This window comes from Anser anser (assembly GCF_964211835.1).
Source record: "Anser anser genome assembly, chromosome: 8".
Lineage (NCBI taxonomy): Eukaryota > Metazoa > Chordata > Aves > Anseriformes > Anatidae > Anser > Anser anser.
In genome coordinates, this window is record NC_139728.1 from 30,492,224 (window position 1) to 30,506,834 (window position 14,611).

General features: G+C 45.2%; 1 protein-coding gene across 4 annotated transcripts in view; it reads left to right on the plus strand.

Moving 5' to 3' along the window:
- Window positions 1–14,611, plus strand: part of DNAJC6 (DnaJ heat shock protein family (Hsp40) member C6) — a 46,088-nt gene that overhangs the window by 17,078 nt on the left and 14,399 nt on the right. For 3 of the 4 annotated variants that reach the window (XM_083845716.1, XM_083845717.1, XM_083845714.1), the window contains exons 2-8: window positions 5,785–5,935; window positions 6,813–6,862; window positions 6,969–7,117; window positions 11,065–11,187; window positions 12,581–12,714; window positions 13,864–14,058; window positions 14,462–14,579. In XM_083845716.1, the coding sequence (XP_083701842.1) occupies window positions 5,785–5,935; window positions 6,813–6,862; window positions 6,969–7,117; window positions 11,065–11,187; window positions 12,581–12,714; window positions 13,864–14,058; window positions 14,462–14,579 (920 nt within the window). Of the gene's footprint in view, window positions 1–4,974; window positions 5,064–5,784; window positions 5,936–6,812; window positions 6,863–6,968; window positions 7,118–11,064; window positions 11,188–12,580; window positions 12,715–13,863; window positions 14,059–14,461; window positions 14,580–14,611 lie in introns of all 4 variants that reach the window. The other variant, XM_083845715.1, reaches the window with a different exon arrangement.

Below are 14,611 nucleotides of genomic sequence, written 5' to 3' on the forward strand. Positions count from 1 at the left end.
GGCCTGGGAGAGGGTGTGAGTGAATGGAATAGCAGGGATGTTTCGGAGTCTTTGCTTAAATTTTACAAAGCTTAGCCCCCCCGAGGAGGGCTGTGCACTAGGAGGAATGGTGAAGGAGGCTTGGGCTCAGGGCTCGCAGACTGTGCTCTTTAAAAACGTATCTGACAAGCAAAGCACTCAGTTTTAAACACTATTGATTATCACTGGATGCAAAGGAGCTGCCTGCCCAGATAACTTCATTTAGAAATATTTGCCACCCTCCCCCTTGAAATGGGAGCTTTAGCTCTTCCAGTAATGCCTGCATTGATTTGCAGTCTCTGAAAGGTGACGTGCTGAGTGTGGAGGATGCCTCAGCATGGGGATGGGAGGACCTGGGGGTGCTGTGGGTACCCAGGGATGTGCATGGGTTGGTTTCTCTGCCCCTGCTCTTCTGCAGACACACAGCCCACCATTTTATGAGGTACCTGTAGGGGATGCTTTAATTACCTGATGGCAGGGTGCCTGCATCAGGGCTGCTCCCCCTCCCCTGCGTGGGCTCCTGTGTGATCCTGAAGGGAAGCTCATAAATACGATGGGGCTGCAGTAACCTGGGTTTGTGTCTCTTAATTCTGGTTTGAAATCGTGGCCTGCCTTACGCAGCCTTTGCTGGGAGAGGAACGTGAGCTGAGGCTGCTCCTCAGCATGGCTGCCTGGGGGCACGGGGGGGCAGAAGCACAAATAGTATCATTTTTTGATGGGTGCTCCTTAAAAAAAAAAAAAGAAACGAACAAAACAATTCGGGCGTTGTTGCTGAAGCCACAACAACAGCAGCTTGACTTCTTTCAGATGGGAACCTTTAAAAGGGCCCTTTCTGTAAGGCAAGGGGTGGGTGCCCGCCACCGCGTCTCTCGCTCCCCGTTCACATTGTGCCCTGGTCATCACGTGGGGCAGCGACAGGCAACCCCAAACCCCAGAAGTGCTTGGTGCAGAGGGAGAAGGCTGAAAACTTCCAGAAATCTGGAACTGGGACATGAATGCAGCAGTTATGAGCGTTTTCTCAGCATAGTGTCAGCCTCTGGTACCATAGAAGCAGAATACAGAGGAGCACATAATGCTCCTAGACTACCCCCATGCATGGCTTTGGCTTGAGGGAGAGCCGAAATCCTCCATAGCTGGGTTCTCTTTAACTGATCCATCTCTCCCATGCTTGACTTCAAGTCAGGTTTTACTTTGCTGTGGAAAAGTGACACCTGCAGTGACATCGATTTTCAGGAGCCGCAGCCACTTCGGGGTGTGTAACGCACTCGTACAGAGGTATGCACACAGGGAGCGGGGGGAAACCAGTTGTGTCCCCCTGCCAGGGACCGAGCTGCACGCAGCGGATGGAGATTGCAGCAGGTTGTGGTGAGGAAGGTATCCACTGCTTTTCAAGGGGGTGGCAGATGATAGTTTGACTGCTTTTCTAGGAAAGATCCGTGGTGAGGAGCAGGGAGGATTTAGTTCTTGACTCCTCCTGAAGCACAGGCAGTAGCTCTCTGAGCCAAAAAAAAGAGTTTGACATTGAAGATACTATTACATATAGCTTTGGCAGGCCAAGATGAACCTGCTTCCTTTCCTATGGTTTCACGTCTGCTTTTGCCCTTTCAGGCAAAAAGGGTTTTCTGACTCTCAGTAAGTAACATGTGAAACGTAGCACTTAGCTGCCTGCTCTTCCATTTCTAGATGTCTTGTTTTCACCTCCCCACTCTCAAGCAAAGTATTGCTTCATCAGCGTAAATGTTCAAATTGACAGAGTCTTAAATGTCACTTACACGTCAGCTCGCTTCCCCCTTGATTCCCGGTGGAGCTGGAAGCCGTGACCTGTGGTTTGTTGGTCTGTGGGTTCTGGTGCTCGGGGACCCCCAGACAGACAAGGACCCCAACATGCAAATCTTGAAGGAAAAGCTTCCAAAACAGGTGTTGCTCGCTTGCCCCAAGCAAGGAGAAAGCTTAAGTGCTTTAATTAAAATACCAATGCTCTCCAGCTCCCATCCTGTACCACGCAGCACAAGGCTGGTGCTGTGCAGAGGCTCCTTTGGTTGCAATCTGCCCAGATGTGCAGAAATCCCACCCTTTGGCTGCTGACGGGAACGCGTTGCGGCAGGAACACCACCGTACGACAGGCTTGAGTTCTGTAAGAAGGCACAGAAGGCTGTTGCTCCATTTGGCGGAGCAAAAAAAACCACCAAACTTAGCTTGTCATCGGGATTGGTGAAGCTTCTCGCTTCCACGCTGCTCCGTTGGCTTGGAGCACTTGAGTGCGGTCATCACTGCCATCCCCTAACAGAGGTAGTCCAGGAGAGCTGTCCCACGCGATGTCTCAGGCACTCTTTGCAGCACTAAAATCCCGACATTAGAAGTTCCTTGGCCAGGAAATGGAAAGGCCGTAGTTAGCAAGCAATCCCTCTGAAACCTGTGCTACAAATACAGGTCAGAAGCGTGTCTCTGAAGCGCACTGAGTCTCAGGGAATATCCAGTAACTGGGTTAATACCGGGTTCTTGCTGTATAAGGAGCAAGATGCATCTTGTGCATGGAAATTAATTCTCCCTAACAAGACTTCTGGGCAGCAGCTCTAACGCGTGGCCTGAGTTAGCTGAACTGCTGCGTGATGACACGCTGAAAGCTGGGACGTGCCTTTCTGCCACTACCTACTGCCCTGCCCAAAGCAGCGGTGATCACCCCAAAATCTGAACCCCTTCCCTCCAGGCTCCGAGGGAGCCCCGGCGAGCTCGTCCCTTCAGACCTAGCGAGTGTCCTTGGTAGCCCGGGCTTGGGTCTGGAGGCAAGCAAGGGCAACCGTGTCCCATCTCATTTGCAGCACTGAAGCCCTGTCTGTTAGAGGGGCCATCTCTGGGCGTGCTGCAGGGACATGCAGTGGCAGCGGTAGGTGACACCCAGACAGGGGGCTGACTTCCAGAGCACCTGTCACACGTGGGAGCTGTGGGTGTCCTTCGGAAAGGTCTGCAGCAGCTCTAAAGGTCTGCGTTTACAAGAGGGACTTAGCACAGAAGTGTTTTATTCAGCAAAAACTGCAGGAGCAGGCTGGCGTTTCTTTTTTCCTTTTTAATGAGATTTTTCAGCTGTTCTCATGGGTTTCTGTGTACGTTGTCAGCTCCGTGTGCTAATGCATTAACACTTTCTGCTCTGCTGTTGGGATTCATCATCCCTTTATACACCTTTATGCTTTGTAGGAGATGCTGCCTATTAGAGGAGCCTTCAAATGCATTTGTTTTGCTCCTCTGTGAGCAGCTAGCAGAGGCTGTATCGTGCTGTAACAGAAGGATGGCCTTTGTCAGCACGGGGCATGCTGCTCTGATCCGGTGGCTAAAACATGCCTGAGCAAATTAGCGCACCTGGGATAGAACTGAGTGATGGTATGTTGTAAGCTTCCTCAACAGCTTCCCAGTAGCTAAGCAATACTTTCCTCATGGTGGTCATGTAGCACCAGCTTGCATTTCTTGTTCAGCATTCCTTTTGGTCTCTCTGTTCTAGTGCATATAGTAAACTTGGAATTAATTGCTAGCTTTTATTCTTTTTTTTTTTAGGAATGGAGTGAAATTCTCTCTATGTCTAGTTTCCCAAAGATTCTAGGTTTTCCATGTTCTTGAAGCCTTTCTGTTACTCACAGAGCACTTCCAAGAATAAAATGTGTTCAATACGCACTGGCTCTCTGATCCCTTTGTTCCCTCTTTCCTCATTCCAAGTTACCATCTTTCTCCCTTCCTTTCCTTTAAAAGCTGACCTGCAGCTCTGCACATGCCTTTTGAACTTCACTTCTCTATCCCTGAGCCTCCTAACACAGTAATGTGGAAGCAAAGTATTTGAAGAAAGATCAAACGCTGATTCCCTATTTGGAAGCCAATGAGCTACTTCCTTTTTTAATTTTTTATTTTTTATTCATATTTGAAGTAGACACTTCAAAGTGGTTTGGAAAGGAAATGTTCCTGTGCCTTGAGAAGGCATCTTCTGTTCTGAATCAGCAGAGTATTGCCCATCTTTTTAGAAGCACAATGCAGAGGAGAAGCTATTGCCTCTAATGTTACCAGTTTTGCACGTAGGTCACGTGCACGTGGACTGTGGCCGCATCACAGTGCATTAAGCACTCTTTGGGCATAGGGGAATAAATAGCATCTCTTTACCAATGGAGTCTCTGGTTTAACAATATATATTGCATTTATTGATAGCTGACGCTGGGTTTGAAAGAGTGAATAACGTTTAAGTGGGTTTGGATCTAGGTCTTCTGACTAATCTGACATAATAATGAGGTAGCAAATGTTTAATTAGAGTAATGTAGTTGAAGTTTGCTAAGTCAAAATAGTTGAGTCCTAGCGAACAAAAAGTAATTTAGGTAGTCAAGAGCCTACCTTATAGCTAATAAAATATAATTTTACTGGTTTGTGTCTAACAAAATTCTGCAATAAAACAAAACCATGTTTACTCAAGTCTACATTCAATTTATTATATTTGTCTAAGAATGACTTATGCTATTAACACAGCAGTGGTATAATAAGAAAAACTGCAATGAATTGGTTTTCGGTTAAGGGAGTGGAATAGTTATTCTGGTATAATTGCAAAATACAAACAGTTGAGGTGGAACGCCACATCACAGTCCATCAAAATAACATTTAAATGGCTCTTGCTCTACGTTAGTCTCCTCTCGACTGTGGGAAAGGAATTCGCAGGGAGCTTTGTGCTGTTTCACACGTCCCTGAGTTAGAGATAATGAGGAAAACAGCAGCAGAACCAAAAACTTGAGCAAGGTCGAGATAAAGTAAATTGGCTACGGTGTTAAAGATGAGCTTTGGGCAGTGGCCGATTGCTGGCTGGCTCAAGGCGCGTGTCTGAGGGTCTCTAACCAATTGTAAGACAGATTCGGGCGCATGGACAGCGCGTGGGGCTACGAGGAAAGTATTTGTAGTAGTGAAAAAAGGGCAATAAATGTTCTCCTGTTCAAGAGCCATCAGGAGTCCGTGTCGTGCATGCCTTCACTCGACTTTGCAGCTTCACGATGTTTCAAGCTGTGAGGAAGAAGTATACCAAGGAGGTGAGCCTTGCTCTGCTTTCTCCTTGTCTATTTGCTGATTCCTATCCTAATGCTGCAAATGTAAAAAATATCCCAAAAGGTTCTATTTCTCAGGTAGAAAGTTTAATTTCTGGACTTTTCTCTCTTTTCTTTCCAAAGACCAAACTTCTGCCGTCTTTCACTCAAGGAAATCTGACCGGACTCTTAAATGACTTGAAGTCACTCTGATTTCTCCTGTATGCATAGTCATAAGTCTATAAGTCCTATATGCATGTAGTCATAAGGCAACCTTCAGTCATCTAGCTGCAGTCAAGTTGGTAGCTGTGAAAGTCGTGCCAAAGAGCTGTTACATATACTAGTCTCTCTTTCTTGCCCCTGTAGAGGTAGTTGTTGGTTTGGACTTGGTTATGATCAGCAGATCAGGTACGTGCTGAAGAGCTGGCCTTGCTTTGGGTTGGGTTGAGAGGCAAGGGAGCTTGGATGGCAGTTGTCTGTACTGTACCGATACCATGCAGTCAACCTACATACAATGCCGAGGGTCGCTGACACTTTCTGTGCCTAGAACATGCAATTTCTCATCTCTGGAAAACCATTACTTTAATAAGCAAAACTACTTTGGGCCTACACTTGACTTGCGGCAGTGCACATTAATATGTTTGGTCCGAGTAGAGCAATGGGTTTGTTGGCTCTGTGGATTTGTTCCAAGTAAGTGACGTGGGGTTTGCTTTCGTTGTATTTGAAGGTGCCTCATCACCAGACATGGAGTCCAGCTATGGGGGAGGCTTGCTGGATATGGTGAAAGGAGGAGCGGGGAGGCTCTTCAGCAATTTGAAGGATAACCTGAAGGATACCCTGAAAGATACATCTTCAAAGGTCATGCAATCTGTTGCCAGGTATGGTACAGCTGGAGCTGGCTAATGCAGGTAGTATCGCTAGCTTCTGGTCTGACTTGCCATCTTAACTAGCACAACACAAAGAAACTACATTTCCAGCTACGTAATGAATGAAAGAGGTGAAAATCACAAGTGACTTCTACAATTGTCTCACAATTGGGTATTTGGCCTCAAAGAAGCAGGAAAACCAAAGTAAATATCTAAGCGTTAAAATAAATGAACACCAACGTTCAGAAATCTGGAAGAGGCCTCCCCGGTGAAAGCGGGGCACTTATTTTCCGATTCCTTTGGCCTCTGTGGGGTCCTGCTACTCGGCCACTGCATGACTGTTTTGTCACTGGAAATTGGCTCGTGTTGCTGTTCAGTGAGACTCTTCTTGCTGATATAACTGTTCCCCTTGCTAAAACCACTTCCTGAGTTGAAGAAAGAACTGAAGTGACTTTGCTTTGGTCACCTCTGCTCATGGTGGCCCTTGTGCTTGGCACTCCGCCTGCCTCTGAGGGATATGGGGCTAGAGTAAATTAAAGAAATTTAATGGAGGCAACTCCTCAGAGGCTTTGATCTGTGAAGTGTCTAACAGCTAGAGATTCTCCTGAAAACTGGCACTGAACATTAATGGGAAAAGGGCCTTTTTTTTTTTTTTTGAAGCTTCTGCATCCATTTAATAGTGTATGTGAAAGGAAGGCTGGGTCACTGTCTACAGTAAACTGTTTGTAGCCTCTGCTTAAGACAGAAAGAAAAGAATCGGTTTTAAGATCATTCTCTTCCTTGTGTCAAAAGCAGATCTATGTGGGAAAACAATGTCCTTCTGGCTCCTGTAATGGGCTGTCTTCTGTAAATGTGCATAATGTCTGTCTCCTACTTTGTCTTCTTTTAGTTACACCAAGGGAGAGCTAGATATTTCATACATTACCTCGAGAATCATAGGTAAGTACTGCTGATGGGATAAATAGAACTTGTAGTACCTCGGGGTTCAGAAGTTTATAACCACGTTATGGTGCATGCTCAGCCTGGCTTCTTCTTACCCTTCTAGTGATGTCTTTTCCGGCTGAAGGCGTTGAACTGGGGTTCAGGAACCACATTGAAGACGTACGGACGTTTTTGGATTCCAGACATCCTGACCACTACACAGTCTTCAACTTGTCACCTAAGTATTATCGCAGTGCCAAGTTTCACAACAGGGTGAGTGTCTTCCAAGAGGTTAACAAGCGTGGGGGGAAGCTTTTTTGTGAAATGGGGCGGAAGATGATGCTTCTGTCTCTCCTGTGTGTGGCGGAGTGTACTGCGATGGAAAAGGAATTACAGAATCATTGAGTGGTTTGGGTTGGAAGGGACCTTTATTATGGATGTTTCTAAGTGGTCATGGTCTCTTCTGGGTTTTAGCTGATGCCTGGGACATTAAAGAGTATTAAAGAGATGGAAAGTTCAGGGCATAATGCTTCTATCAGCAGTCTGTGAGAGTGGCACTGCCCTGAGTTGAGCCTGTGCTGCTCTTGACTCCTACATGGTTGCCGGAAGCTGCTGCAAAGAAATAAGGAGTAAACCCTTCAGTTTCCCATGCACTTACAGAGGTGAGCTTCAGAAGGAATTAATGCACAGACTCAAACATATGATGTGGGTGTGTAGGACTTCAGTGTGGTCTGAGCCCCAGTAGATCACTACCAAGAATCTTAATAAATAGCAAATTGTTGGCAGTGCCTTGAGCGTGGAGTACAGATAGCTGTGGGTTACCATATGGGATTATCTGAGGGGTGATGAGGAATTAATGGGAATTATAAAGAAGGTCTAACAAGGATCCTAACAAAAGTGCTTTAAAAGAAATTATCAGTAAAAGGACATAGATAATTTTCACGTTGAAGAATCCTTCAGTGGTACTTTAATCAAGCAGAAGCACTTAAGAGGCAAAGCACAGGACTGGAAACTGGATTTGAGGTGCATTTTGGCTCTTCCACTAGTGCATGATTTTAAAAAAACCACCTCCAGTCTGTCCCAGTTTCCTTCTCTAAAACTGAAATGGCATACAGGAATAGTTCAAGACTCTGGTTCATTAATGGCTTTTGGAGGATATCTCTACAAAACACTCTTGTTGAAATGCAAGGTTAGATCTAATCTAAAAAAAATCCTGTTCTTTCCCTCTCCCACAAGGGAGTGATGATTTTCTTATTTTTTATTAACGTCAACTGAAAGGGCAAGAGTAGTCGCCAGACTTAACCCTCTGTCAGGGTAAGAGAATCTCATGCTGTGTGTAAGCCTCATGCCACTTTACCTTGAGCTGTAGCTGAATCTATCCTCAGCAATTGCTCTGATCACCAGTAACCGCTCAGTTATACTTGAAGGAAATTTCTCTGTAGCAATCGGTAAGCAGCCATGACTTCAGCTGTGAGTAAATGGACAGGAAAGGCTAATTAAAAGATATCAAAGGCTCTGAATCTTCAGTCTTGCTTTGGTTTGGTGCATCACTGTTGCTGTTGGTGGGAGGAGAAAGACAGATCACTTTTTGATAGCCCAGCATTGAACACCTGTTGGTATATTGCTTGACCTGACCGTAACCCCTCCATCCCCTGGACTTTGTCTCCTACCATACCTTGACAGATGACTTTGTAGGTCAGTCTCAAAGCATGACTAGGGGCTTTGTAGGCTGTCGCCTTGACACACACATGAAGAAAATGATGCATCTTTTATTAAAAGATTGTACTTTCAGGTTATGGGATAGGAAATACTGACTCCAAGTATTCTTCAGGAAAATTAAATGTGCAGAACAGAATACATGAGATGAAACAATTGTAAATATGAGGTTGAACTTAATCTGTAGTGGGGAAAAAAATACTAATGGGCTATCAAGGAAATAAAATTACATGAAAAGTATTCTCTGCTTTGGATAAGGATACCAGACGAGCTGAAGTTTTGAGAGGCACTTGTTCTTTGAAGTGAATGGCTTCGTAATTCCTATCTTCTTCAGAGCTGTTTTTTTTCAATGTCAAACTAGGTCACTTTGCATAGTGACAGAGGAGGGAGATGACAGTTAATGTCCTGCCAGCCCATTTTCTTGCCCCTATGTGGCTGTGTGGGGCTCAAAGCCCTGAGTGTCCAGTCTAGTGAAGAGAGGAGACAATGTGAGCAGTAAAAGCTGCTGCTCAAGTCCAGTTGTGCTCTGCTTTTCTCCCTGCCTCGTCACCCCAGCAGGAGGGGAGAGCTCACATCTGCTCGAGAAAATGTGAACAGTTTGAAAACATATAACTCAAATATAGCATTAAACAAAACCGAACTTCAAAGTCCCTGTAGGGTCACGTTCTTGGCCATTACTACCCTACTGCTAGAGAAAAACAAGCACTAGCTGCATATTTCCAAAGCTCTAGAAGAATTCCTGTTACTTTTCTGTAAGGCTGCCTTTTGTGAGTGGTGTTGAGGTTATATTTGAAATAAATGAAATGTTACTTACCATGTATTTAATTTCCTAATTGCGAACCAGCAGAAAGACGTGTAATTATAGACAAAGGAAATATATAATTATGGACTGTGGGAAATGTGTATTATTTACTTGATAAGTGATAATGGCTTTTCCAGATGCTTGACAGTGTGTTGTCCTAAGACCTTTTCAGAGAATCATCAATGGAAAGGTCGCTGGTCATATTAATTCTAGCAGCCGCTTGTAATCTGAATTGTGGTTTGGTGCTCTAATTGCAAGTGGATCTTGTACCTCTAGAAGCCTGGTGCAAAAGTACTTGGGGTTGGAAGGAGAAGACTTGCCTGATAATACAAAAATAATTGGCGGGCACCTCTATCTCACTTAGGGCATCAGCATTAGGGGTCTATTAAAGAATTGAATGAATGTTTGTAATCACTCTCTAGTTCAGAATTTGCAATGGTCCTGTACTTTCAGCAAAGTAAATGCTGTCAGGTCTGTAGAACAGAAAGCTGATGGTGGCCATTCCTGCACAGGAGCTACCACATAGGGAGCCTTCGGTTGTTTTGTCCCCCTTCTTGAAAAGCCACAGAAGAGGTATAGGCAAGAGATAATCAATGATGTGCTGGGCTAGGCAGTGCTGCATGCATGCTCTGTCCCTGTGTCCTCTGGGTGCCACTTGAGTCATCATTTGAGACAACACTGCTCAGTGGTTCTCCAGTTTGAGTCTGTGTGGAAGGCAGGATTCCTGCTTCTGCTGTCAGCTGTTGTGCAGGTGTACGTGTGTAAGGGAGAATCTTAAATGCAACTTTTACGAATCCTGGAGCGTTGCCTTTCTCTGAGAGATGGCACGGTCAGGTATGAAGACGGTGTGGCCATTTAAGAACACCTGGTCAAACAATCTTCTGCCTGCCCCTGGTTTTCATTAAACAGAAACCAAATCTCGGCTGAGAGAGAAAAGCAATCGTTGGTCTAATGACAAATATTTCTCCTTTAAATTTCTTCTAGCCAGAAATGACGTTTAAAAAAGACATTTCAATTAAAAACAGATGAAACTGAGATGTCTGTAGAAGGCTATTTGATGTGCTGTTTGAGACTGTGAAGGCTCTTTTTGAGATGTCGTGACTCAGAACTAGTACGTTGATGAATAGTAACCAGGCGTACTTTAGGATTTGTGGGTTTTCAACTCTAAGAAGTCATTCATTTTTTCTGGCTCATATCTTAACTATGCTTACTCAGATAGGATTTTTTTTTTTTAAACAGAAGTTTCCCTTTCATCAATCTAATATCTGTCAAATGGGGCTTGAAAATCCTATTACACAAAATGACTGAGAATAACAGATGTTCAGTATCCTTTGAAAATCAGAGCCATATTTTTTGGGGACAACTTGTACAAAGATTTTTGACAGAAATCAATGTGCAGCTGCGAGACTGGAGTGCTGTGGAAGGCCACTCAAGATAATCTGACGTGGAATGCAATTAAAAAATAAAAACATGTCGTCAATGAAAATACATCAAAATCTTGTCATTCAATTGAGGGTTCCTTTTTGTTTGTACATTCATAATTCATGAAAGTCGGGGATCAGAATTACACATAAGAGAGGGAGTAGGTTTCAAGCATGGCTGCAAAGGAGAAGCGTGTTTCTTGGCAGAAAGCATTTGTAAAAGCACGTGCTGCCTAATGCTCTTATGAAGCTAGCTTTTGTTCACTGTGCAATTCCTGTAGGTATCCGAATGTAGCTGGCCGGTACGACAAGCGCCCAGCCTGCACAATCTCTATGCTGTCTGTAAGAACATGCACAACTGGCTACAGCAGAACCCCAAGAACGTGTGTGTCATCCACTGTATGGTAAGTACAGCCGAATGTAACCGGATTTTCAGACCTGTGGGTCTTATGTCATACTGCGTGTTGCACATCTAGAGTCTGTGTACGAGGATGGTGACAATTTCTAAAAGGAAAAGAAATGTGATAAAACCAGCCCCCATAGAAAGGGGCTTTATTTGCAGCTCCATAGCTAACCTGGGAGACCTAGCACTGAACACGGAGCAGTGTAAGGTCAGAGAAGTTGCAATTGTTCCAGCAGTGAACTATGAGCCTGTGATGGCTTGAACTTCTCTCAAGAACTGACTGTAAGGATTGTCAGCCTCCTATTGCTTTGTGTTTAATTGTATGTAGTCACAGGACTAAACTCAGCTCTAGACGGAGGGTTGCTGATGGAAGTGCAGGAGCAAACACATCTTTGGGAATTCTGTTTAACTGCAAAACTGAGGTGGTTGTCTCTTGCCATGGCTGCTTGTCAGACCTGGCTGAAGACATGCAGTTGCCTTCTGCCCCTCGTGGTGCACCACAGCCAGCTGGGCTGCTGACTCCCCCCTAAGGGCTGTTCAGGACTGGGTAACACGTAGATCTGATGCATGAGGGTGCTGTCATTCTGTATGACTAGCCTGTAATTTACCCCACACCACCTTTTATGTTGACAGTAATGCCCAAGAGGAGAGTTCTGTTTTGCTCCTGGAGCCTAAATTAAATCCAGGAGGCTGTCAGTTTTCATCAGTGTAAACTTGGGAGGAACTGGGGAAATGACTGATCCCAAACTGCGTAAACCTTACGTATGAGTCTGGCAGTTCCTGCCTCATGTAGCGCAGCCAGCAGCTCCAGGATACAGGTTCGTCTCAAACAGAGGCTAAGATGCACTTGTTGCCTCCAGTCCTGGAAATTTAGCTCAAGAATCAAATTCCTTTACTGTCCTTTGGGCAACGAATGTCAGGGTAATGCTGTAAAAGATGGTGAGTCCTTCTGAATATTTTCTGATGAGTCTGGAGAAGCCTGCTTAGCCCAAGTGAAACTGAGAGATCTTTCCAGAGGCAGGGGCTGGACTTAAAAAGGCAAATAGTCTGTTAACCTTGAGTAGATCCTAGGCCTGGGCCAGGAATGGTATGGCAAATCCTACAGCTGGAGACAAAACATGCTGCTGGGCATTGAAGCCAAATCTGAGCCATCCTCGGCTTTGGCTGCTTTTTGGATGTCAGCTTTGAGCCAGGCCACTGCAGCTCACTGAAGTCCTAGGCAGTAAACAAATGACACAGGACTGGAAACTCCTTGTCATCATGCAATTTCTTACTAGGCTTTCTGGAGAAATTATTTTATGTGACTTAGGGAACAGTGGAGAGTGTTCTGCTGAAAATAAAGGACATCTCTGATACTTACTCATTTCTTCCTCCCACCCCACTCTAATTAACAGGATGGCCGTGCAGCCTCAGCAGTTCTGGTCAGCGCGATGTTCTGTTTCTGTCACCTCTTCTCTAATCCAGGCCCTGCTGTGCAGCTGCTGAACACAAAGAGACCTGGAATCGTACTGTGGCCATCTCACAGGAGGTAGAGTGGCTAAATGCCATGCAGGAGAGCTATTTTCCTCGCACTGAACGCTGCACGAGTATCTGTGTGCATTTTGTCAATGTGTCCCTGGCCCCTAGGCTGAGATATGCATTCAGTTATCACTTTGTTCCCCACAAAAAAAAAAAGAAGTGGTAAAGTAGTGATGAGGCACTGGAGCAGTTTTCCAGGGCATCTGTGGGATCTCTGTCCTCAGAGATCCTTGGCTGGGTATCACCTTGAGCAGTATAATCCAGCTCTGGGGTTAGATGCTACATTAAAGTTAGTCCTGCTTTGAGCAAATACCTTCAGAGGTCTCTTCCAACCTGAGTTATTGTCTGATTTTATGAAATAACGCATGTGAGCTGAAGGGTGTGCACACGGTATGCCCCATTTTCTCCACCTAAACCAGCCTGAAGGTGCTGGCAGGAGGCAACAGACCGAAAATCCAGGATTCCTGTTGCAGCTTGAGCCGTACTCATGCATTAGTTGTGTAACTTAGCTTTGACAGGTCTTAAATGATATTTATGGCCACTTCCATTTCACTCACATTGATGTAATAGTAATGGAGGAATAAATGTTCCAAACCCTTTGTGCTCTGGCTCGGGAAAGCTGACAAGTCTGTAGTTAACAGGACCTTGGTGAATTCCCCTCCCTGTGTCAGCCTCATCCTTACAGGAGTTTAAACTGTAAAAATATCTTGTTTATGATTTCCATTAAGCAGAGGCAAAAGTGCCTGTCAGAGCAAACGGAAGATGTAGTGTTATGTAGGTAGTAATAACAATCCTTTGGTACATGACTAACAAAGTACTTCATCTGGTATGTGCATGCAGAATAGAAGGTGAACTTCTACTGGTAAAGCAGGAAAAAACCATTGCTCTGCACCTTCACTCCTAAAAGGTGCAGAGAAGTGACCTTCAGCTTGGAGCTAGAGGGTAATTTCCTTCCCCTTGGGCTGTAGTTCTCGTAATCAAACACAAATGGGAGTGTAAATTTTGTGCCAGCTGCAAACCTGCTGGAGTATACGGGAACTCCCACGCTGCGACTGTGGAAGAGTTGCACGTTTAGTGGACGTCAGGGTAGACTTCAAGTACAAAATGAAAATTGGTTGCCTGGGATGGAGATTTCAGTAATGGCTTTCTCTGCCTGCAGATACATCGGATACATTTGCGATCTGATAGCAGACAAGCCCATCATTCCTCACTGCAAACCGCTTACTATCAAGTCAGTCACCCTCAGTCCAGTCCCCTGTTTCAACAAGCAAAGAAACGGGTGCCGGCCCTTCTGCGACATCCTCAGTGGAGAAACCAGAATCCTTACCACGTCCCAGGAGTACGAAAGAATGAAGTGAGTTGCTGTGATCTCCTGTCATCCTCAGGAGCTTAACGCAAGGAGGCTTTGGTTTTGCTGTAAGGTACCTGAGGTCTGTGCTGCAGTCGTTGTCAGACTGCCTGATAATCATGGAGTGCAGATAATTAATTGAAGGCTGGTGCCTAGTGTTGAAATAAACTGCCAGTCAGCTGGAAGTTAACGTGCAGTGGGATATCTTCACTGAGATGGTTCAGGGCTATGCTGGCTTCCCCTGTGAAGTGTTTGCTTCACCTCACCCTAACGTTAAGTGGAGCGCTGAGCATGGCTTCTGTTTGCTCGGCCTGCACGAGATGATAGCTTTATGTTGACGTTGTTTTTGGGTGGTAATGATGTTATGGAAGGGAGCTTAACTGTGGATTTCCTTCTCATCCCCTCAAAGAGAATACCGTGTGCAAGAAGGGAAAGTCCTAATTCCACTGGGAGCCACTGTCCATGGAGATGTTGTTGTTTCTGTCTACCACATGAGGTCAACCATTGGGGGACGCCTTCAAGCAAAAGTAGGAGTTTAACTTCTCTTGCATGGTAGAGG